This window comes from Fulmarus glacialis, unplaced genomic scaffold (genome assembly GCF_000690835.1).
Source record: "Fulmarus glacialis isolate BGI_N327 unplaced genomic scaffold, ASM69083v1 scaffold18833, whole genome shotgun sequence".
Taxonomy (NCBI): Eukaryota; Metazoa; Chordata; class Aves; order Procellariiformes; family Procellariidae; genus Fulmarus; species Fulmarus glacialis.
The window spans coordinates 1,409-10,169 of record NW_009202518.1 but is presented as its reverse complement, the minus strand read 5'-3'; the positions used below and the strand labels follow the sequence as shown (position 1 = coordinate 10,169).

The 8,761-nt window shown below is 34.3% G+C and overlaps 1 protein-coding gene across 1 annotated transcript; it reads right to left on the bottom strand.

Moving 5' to 3' along the window:
- Nucleotides 1-1,063: 1,063 nt before the first annotated feature.
- Nucleotides 1,064-8,504, bottom strand: PSMD12 (proteasome (prosome, macropain) 26S subunit, non-ATPase, 12; the record flags this gene model as incomplete). Its single annotated transcript, XM_009574323.1, has 10 exons — nt 1,064-1,505; nt 2,826-2,903; nt 3,428-3,602; nt 3,989-4,101; nt 4,659-4,793; nt 4,962-5,111; nt 5,567-5,671; nt 6,611-6,718; nt 8,072-8,200; nt 8,445-8,504. Coding segments are annotated over 10 exons (1,263 nt in total), but the record flags the coding sequence as incomplete, so codon positions are not given.
- Between the last annotated feature and the right edge of the window lie 257 nt (nt 8,505-8,761).

Genomic DNA, 8,761 nt, shown 5'->3' with positions numbered 1-8,761 from the left:
TTTAGGAAGTTAGATGGTAAGCATTCTATGCATTCTAAACAGTCTGCTCCTCTTTCTACCTTCCCTCACTGATAGTTCAGCTGCTTTTTTGTTGCTTAAATGCAGTGAGCTGGACTGGTATGGCTTGATAAAGTTACAAGCCTCCGAAATGAAACTCCCAAGTTTCCCTTAAGCTATATGTCCGAAGTCTACATTTCAAATGCAAATCACTGCTTAGAAGCTTCCATCTTTTCCTGTCCCTTCACAGACTTCCCTTACTCAAAATCACTGTCTAAAGTTTCCTGACTTACTGTGTATTCATATGATAATTACCTGTGCTAAGAGTGTTAGTTTGAATGAAGTTCAGTGTGCTTTTAAAGAAAGGATTTATATACATCTCAATACATCATTTACAATTACAGTCTCTACCTAATTAATTATGAACAGAATAGTTAGTTATGGCTAGCATTAAAAAAATCATTAAAAACCAGGGCAAATTCAATAAAAGTTTCATTGATTCTTACTATGCTATTCATGCTACTATTTTACTTTCTTAAAAAAACAGAACAGTGACATGAGGAAAAGTTTACAGCTTCCCTCCCTTACAAGTAGGTTAAAGCAAGTGATAGGACGTTATCTTGTCTGAATATAACACATTCAATTATGAGAAGCAGCAGCTTTGAAGTATTATCTTAGTTAATTGCTATTATAGCCATTACAAACTGTAATAACAAAACAGTGAAAATTAGTGACTTGCACCAAGCAGACAAGATTCAGGTAGATTTCTCAATCAGTTCAGAATTAATTAAAAAAGTCTATCTGTAGTCCCAAATGACAAGAAATAGCATTATTCTTAAGCATGAACATGCAGAATTTTGGTCAAACAGTATCTTGACATAACATTACAATATTATCATTTTAAGTTACCTCAATGCATGCTACTGTAAACCCCTAGGATTTTATTATTTACAGTATATCCTCTCAATCACAGCCTCAAAAAGTCCTGTAATGAAGTAACCACAGAATTATGTGTTAGACAAATAAAGGTATATGTGGAAAAGAAGAAATCACAAGACTACTATTATACAGGCAGTACAGATTTATTATGTTTTTTCACCAATTGTAGCAAAAACATTTAACAACTGAATGAATAATCAAGGGAACTTAATTGTCAACAGGAATTTCAGAATTATGTTCTAAATTTTAGACCAGGAAGGCTTGACAGGGAGAAAACAAACCATATACACACTGTAGTAATAGTCTCTATTATGAAGATCTAATGCCTTCTTTAAAAGCACTGAGATTATTGAGGCACCTTACTGCAGGTTATGTATCATCTCCTCTTTGGCAATGAGATGTGTGGTTTTGTTAACTAGGGCCATTAGTGAGTTCAGCTTGTGAGACCAGTCATTGAGTATATTGTTTGGGTCCTTAGGCCTCTGAAAATTGATAATTCCTGCCAGCCTGTCTACTTTAGCAAAGATGGTCTTATTAACTACTAGGTTAGACAGGAACTCCTCCGATTCCTGTAAAGACAAACAGCACTAAGTCAAGAAAATAGCATTTTTATCTACAAAACATCAGAATTCCTCCCAAACATCATTAAAGCACAGGGAACAAGATTTTCTTTACACTTAACAGAAATACAGCTGTAGTAATACTGTACTTAAAAAAACGCACAATACTTTAATATTACACATGTTGGCACTGCAAGGTACTAGCACGATCTATTAAAAAACTTTTTTTTTTTTCATTTGACCTATATCTGATTGTGTTTCATGAAATTAAAAGTTTAGTATACTACACCAACAGACTTTTACACTTCAGAGTACTTGGCTACACAGATATCAGAGCAAGCCATCCAACAAGCAAGGCATAGGAAAATCCGTGTGAATTACTGACCACTGTCAAAGAAGGTTTATTCCAAGTTTGTGGAAAAGAGCAGATTTAATTAAAAGACAGTAGGGTAAAGCTTTTCATTTGCACTTGAAATACCAATATGCCATGATGTAAGAATCTCTTTGGAAAGCTCTTGAAAACACAAAGGAAGACTCCACCCCATGTTCCCAAAGTACAACCATCTATAAACAGGCACATTTAAAGGTGAGAAACCCTGTATCTTCAGTCAGTTTTAATCACTCATTGACAAGAACTTTTTAACACTGAAACACAAGACAACAAGCTCCAGCATTTAAATAAGACCTTGAATATAAAAGAATTTTTAAGAGCAGCTTTTGCCTTATGGGCACATGCATCATGAAATTGAGTTCTGCCTGAACTAAAAAACAGTTTTCTAACTCCCGTAGAGGCTCGAAAATACACTCAGGTCTTCGTACTGACTAGGAAAGCGACGAATATTCGGATTAATACTATTACTCGCAAAAGACACTCACACTACTTCTCATAAAAAGAACCCAATGAGCTAAAGTTCTGTTAATGCTCCCTGTCTACCACTATACCATACTTTGTTCTTCCTGTAAGAGCTGAAAAGTACTGGTAACACAAACGGGGGAATTATACTAAGGATGAAGCCAGGAGAGCTGCAAGGATAATACAAAGACAGATATATAGAGATACAACAATAAATAGTATATCCATGAACATTAATAAACACACAAGAACTTTGTACAAAGCAGTGTATTTCTACGATGCTATGTCCTTCTGTATTGTCTGTAAAACAATGCGATGATGATCTATGGCATCACTTAACAGAGCTTTTTAAGCTAAAAAGAGAACTCAAATTCAAAGAGAACATTACTGTGCTAAATACTTACATTTTTGCCACAAACACATGCACACATATGCTTCCACACCCTTTATGAAAGGATAAGCAAAGGAACACTTACATCAACGGACAGATCCAGGAGCTGTGCCATTCTCTTCATTGTAATTCTGGTATAATATTTAGCCATTATTCTAATATTCTGGAATAAAAGTGTTCAGAGTAGAGGGTTATGTGCAAAAAATAATTGAAGCAGGCTGCAAAAATATAAAAGTCAATGTTAAAAGCAGATTAGGAGCTGTAGTGCTCTAACGGCAGTCCAGCATAAGGTATGTGAGGGAGCTGTGAACAAACAGTTCTTTTGCTTGTAAAAGGTATAAAAGTCTCTACAAATTACTAAGAAATGAAATCAACTAATTATGAATTTAATACAAAGCAAGACCTTCAAGTTTCTGCTCTATTGAAATGTGAATGCTAAATCTCAAAATTTGAGTGCAACATACTCTTTTACTCTTTTTTCTGGCGACTGTGCCAAATACCTATCTATAATAAGGATATACAAACAAATAAAATGTTGAAAATATAACGCAATGGAAGAGGCAACTTATCTGCTGCTTTACTACATACTTTTTTTGTTTCTCTTTGTAATTAAAATATGGCAAGCGAAAAGCATTTTTAGTTGAGGCACTGAATACATAGCTAATGCTTAAAGACAGCCATACTTACATGTTCCACAACTCTATTCTTTAAATCTTTCCATCTCTTTTCACCTTCCTCCGTACAGCCGAAAACGTCTGTTGCAGGACTATCAAGGGATCCTTCTCTCAATTCTTTACCGTATTCTTCAACTAGGGCAGTCCACCGCATCAATTCCATGGTGGTAAATAGTTTTAGGAGGTCTCTAAATGGTTTAGTAAAGTTGATTTACAATCATGTATTAATAAGGCTTATTTCATACTTAAATAGATCAAAGAAATAATTTAAATGTTTTAATTTTATTACCATTAAGATTCATTGTTCTTCATGAATATAGTCTGTAATACTTCACGCTATCAGTGGGCAGCTCAAGTCAGACTGTGTTTCTAATAAAGATCTTTCTCTTATAGAGAGACATCTATTTTAATGTAGAACTTCCATAATTGTGAAAATTTTGCAGTATTTTTCATACAGCATTAAATTCCGAGATGCTTACAGCAGACTCAGCGTAAACAGATTTCACTTGCACAGCTAGTTTGAGAGAGAGACTTTTTTTTTACCTAAGAATTGTTCATTAGAAAGAATACTTACTTATACTTCGGGATTTCCTCTAGCTTTTTGTCACTACTAATTCTGTGCACCAAATCAGACTGTTCATTGTCATAAGGTGAAAGAATAACATAAAGAACAACGCTCTTCAGTGCCTGTTTAAGAGTAAAGAGTGTGGGTTTTTCCCATAATTAAACAATTAAAAACAGTGCCCACAGAGCTTAGAATTTAACATGTAAAAGGCTTAAGCCCAGCATATTAAGAAATTAGGGTGAAACTGATGGCATCCTGCAGAAATGAACCCTCATTCACAGTGACAGATTTAAATTGATTCAGGTTAATTACAATTCTAGTATTTAAAATAAATACATGAAAAAAATCTTTTTAAATATGTAACATTTGTACTGCATACACAACAGTATCATTTAGACCACACTTGCACAGCTGTTTCTAATTTCTGCACTTCTATAAAACAGACAAGACATTCTCAAGATTTCAAAGACAATATAATGAAGATGTTAGTTATAAATATTCATTTGAAATCAACTTGATTATATCTGTTCTCAACTAACCAATTTGTTAATATAGCCATTAAAAAAAAACTAAGAACAACAGACTGATGAGCTATTTAATCTGCTGTAAATTGATCTGGTAATGAAATGGGTATCTGCCACATGAAAATACAGCCATTTTGCATGCAACGTTTTTTTACCTGCTGCCACTTTTCACTTTCAGCCTGGATACACGGAGTATCATAAATGGCTCTGTAGTGCTTACAGATGGAGAGGTAGGAGCCTTCATGTTGATCCAGCTGGATCATTAAGTTGTAGTATTTCAACTTTAGTTTCTGAAACAGTATCAAACAGTGAAATTAGTACAGCTCCATGAATCATGTAAATTACATCCAATCGGATACCAGAAAACAGAAGGATTCAAATACACTTGGACCTGAAAAAAGGCATGTCAGATTAAAATGGGGAGGGAGGGGAAAGAGAGAAATACTCCTATGACTTACTTCTGTGTTTTCTTCTTGAAAAAATTTTGTATTAATTTTTTTGCTGATAATTTGAGTCCGAATATAGTCTTTTACAGCTAGACAGAGTCTCATCTGCTCCAAGATAAATTCTACACGTTCTTTCTTCTCCATTGAACCATAGGTTTCCACCTAAAATGAAAATGTAACTATTTAACACTGTCAAAGTCAAATCAAGTGAAGTCTTAACTGTGCAAGAAGAGTGGGAGGTTGCCGGGGGGGTGGAAAAACAAAACAAAACGAAACGAAACAAAACAACAGAAAAAACAGCCATTCCAGAGCAAGTGAAAATGGAGAAAAGGTTATTCAATTTGAAATTATAGCCTCCACTTACACCGGAAGAATGCACTAAACTCAATGCACTACCTAGAGAATTGAAATCCGTTTTCCAAACGGGAAATACTCTATGTAACCTAACCACGAGACTAACAAAAGCAGTTAAAACTGAATTACACTTTCACTAATAACAGTTAATCTCATTCCAGGCATTTCTGCAGACATACATGATTAAGTTTCTAAATAATAATCTAAGAGCCGTCAGAATTAATTTTTACTGCTGACACAATTTGAGTTACATGGCGTGTTACCTGCAATTCTTGCAGAATAGAAGCAGCCTCTTTCACTTCACCATTCTGTTCTTTTATTGTTGCAAGTGTCTTTGTCAGGCGAGCACGTTCAATTTCCACATATATCTGAAATCAGAAGTAGTAGTTTAAACATAGGAATTTTCTAAAGAAGAGTGCAAACTCTAAGACCACAACCCCATTAAGACATATATTTGATGTTTTCATATAACCAATTAATTCCTTATGTATCCATACACTATACTGATACTACCCACAACATACACAGATAAAATATGATGGATAGTTGACACACCAGAAGTATTTGGACCAAATTAATATAAAAAATAATGTCTAAATTCATCTACCATTCTTCAAGTAAACATAAAAGGATGTGCACTGCGAATTAAGTATTAGATATTTTGTCTGCTAAAATACATTGAAACAGACATGAAGTTAAGACTTTAATGGTTAATGTGCACTAAGTACTACTGTTTGCATTATTTCACTCACTCCTAACCATCCATAAATCAACAATACTTGATTAGTAACAATTTAGACTAACTTTGAACAGGCAAAAGCTGTAACATTAATACAAATTTGCCTTAATCCAGAATTGTTAATTTTCTTAAAGTAAAAGGAATATTATATAAATAATTAACTTGGTATAATGCTTTGATATCACCTTCTGGTTACTGTAACTGTACATAACACCTTGTTAAGTCCAGGAGAAATTAAACTAAACCTGCCCATTTCTCTAACAAATTCAAATACATAATATTTTAAAAAGTGAAAAATAAATGGCATTTTAGAACTCTAATATATCCAAATATCTATGTCATGGAAATATGAACAGTGTTTCAGCAAATTATTTAAATACGAAATCCGGAAAATATTTGCAGTCTTTTGGAAAGAAATACACTACTTGACTTCTCAAGTTAATTTAAAAATATACTTTTGCTCTTATTTGAACAAGATTAAAAAATAATGTTAAGAAGCTATGCTTTTAAAGAAGGTGAACATTTTTATTCTACCTTTTAGACATTCAGTCTTAAAACAAAATCTTACTTTTCCTTCTGTAACCATACGCAACGTGTCAATTAAGCGCAGTTTGACTGGTAAGTCTGTGATGTCTTCAACGTAAGTGCAGCACTGCTGGACCATTTTAGCAACTGCCTAATAAAATAACAGGAAAGAAAAACATACTGTGGTTTTAGATTTCTCAAATACATTCAAACTATAACACTCGGAGATAAGTACTAAATAGTTTCATATCAAACTAAAGAGACTCGTCTCAACAAAAAGCATGCAAGATACATATAATCACTTTGACTCATAAAAATGTGTAAAATGATGCTAGCGACTGATGCTAGAAGTCAAATGTGATGCTGTTCTGTCATTTCTTTCTTCTCAGTTTTTCCAATGATATTCAAAATAATTCATCCCATGCGGTTCTCTCTTGAATCCACACGACTCACACAGACTGACAAGACTTATCTGTTTGCCCTGAGACCTTCATAGCTAACGGGAAGGCACATCTTCTCTTAAGTGTGTGCACTAGCCCTTTTCTTTAGGACACCTGTAGATTTTTGAGGAAGGGAAGGAAGAGGTCTAATTATTTCTGACTGATGCTTTTCCATCTCTGCATATTCCCAAATAGGCACTAATAAGCTAGCATCCTGCAGTGGCAAGCACAGGTACTGGAGTATGTTCTTCTGGTAACAACGCTAACAAAGCTGTTACGATTATTATTAAAATACCTACTTCTAAAAAAGAACAGAATTAAACTTCTAGAAACTTCTTCCTCAAGAAGAAAATTCAGCTGGAATGACCCAAGTCTTCAGCCACAGTTTGTGCAAGTTAGAGAACTAAACTGTACTCTACCGGTATACAAACTCCTAATGTTTCTGCACATTAAAAGTAGGTAACCTTTTTCTTCCTAAAGCAATGATGCCATTAAAATTACCTGTTGCTAACTTCTAATTAAGTTAAACTAAACACAGTGCAATAAACTTTGTACCTTCTTAAATGCAAGTGCTTTCAGCTATCCTGATAGCCGATTTCTCAGACAGAACTGAATTCCAGAGTATGACAGTTTCAAAAGCAAGCATGTAAAGCATACACCTTATTTGATCACAATAAATTGCAATAACTCTGTTTAATGCACCCCTCATGTGAACATGAAAAATTAAGAATATGTCTACAGTGCAGACTGTAGAAGAGTGTAAAGATGAACTGCTATCTAAAAGCACTGGTATGCACTGAAAGCAGAAAAGTCACAGCTGTGTTGCCAAGAATGGCAAGCTGGACCACACGGAGCTCAGGCACAAGGTGAAGACAGACTAATTCCAGACATCACTTTCATTATTGGCTTTCATTATGCCTACCAAAAAATGTCAAGAGAAGCTAATTACAATGTATTCAGCCAGGTACTACAAAGTCAGGAAAGTCCCTACACACAAGGGGGAATCAGAACATAATACAGCTCCAAATATAATTTTATTTCTTGTTTCAAAGGATTAAATTCACCTGTTTTAACTGACTTCTTCTCTTTGATAGAAGAATAATATTTTCATTAAGAGCATCCCAGTCTTTAGCTTCATAACACATTTTCACTATAGCAACTAAGATACGGGATGTGGAGACCATGTCAGATGCCTGTAACAAACAAACAGCGTATTAGTGATGGGATAAACAACTGGCAGACTTCTATCACTTGCATTTCTAGTATACAAAGGGAAAAAAAACTGATTATATCTAGCCTCATTGATTTTCTTTTTAAAGAAAAGAACAGCAAAAGAGAAAGACTGATACTCCAGTTCCCTTCATGACTTTAATACAGTGGAACAAGGCGGGGTGTAGGACAACCCAGTATAAATGTTGCATGCCATATGCTACTTACCGTTCGTGTTTGTTTTTCCAAGGAGAGAAGGTTTTCAATTACTTCTTGCAATCTTCCTTCCTAATGTGATAGGCAAAGAATTATCACCATGAGTGAAGAATACAACTCAGTTTAAATTAAGAGTAGCTCTAATTCTTGTGTAAGTAAAAAACATAGACTAGCCTGTACACTCATTTTTAAGTATTTTATTTCTTAGAAACATACATAGCCCTAACTTTAAATATATGGTCTACACACAGATTAAACTAGAAAGGTACTAGTTCCATTTTTGCCCAATACATGCTATAAATTGTCTGTCTTGAGCGAGAAACCTAGCA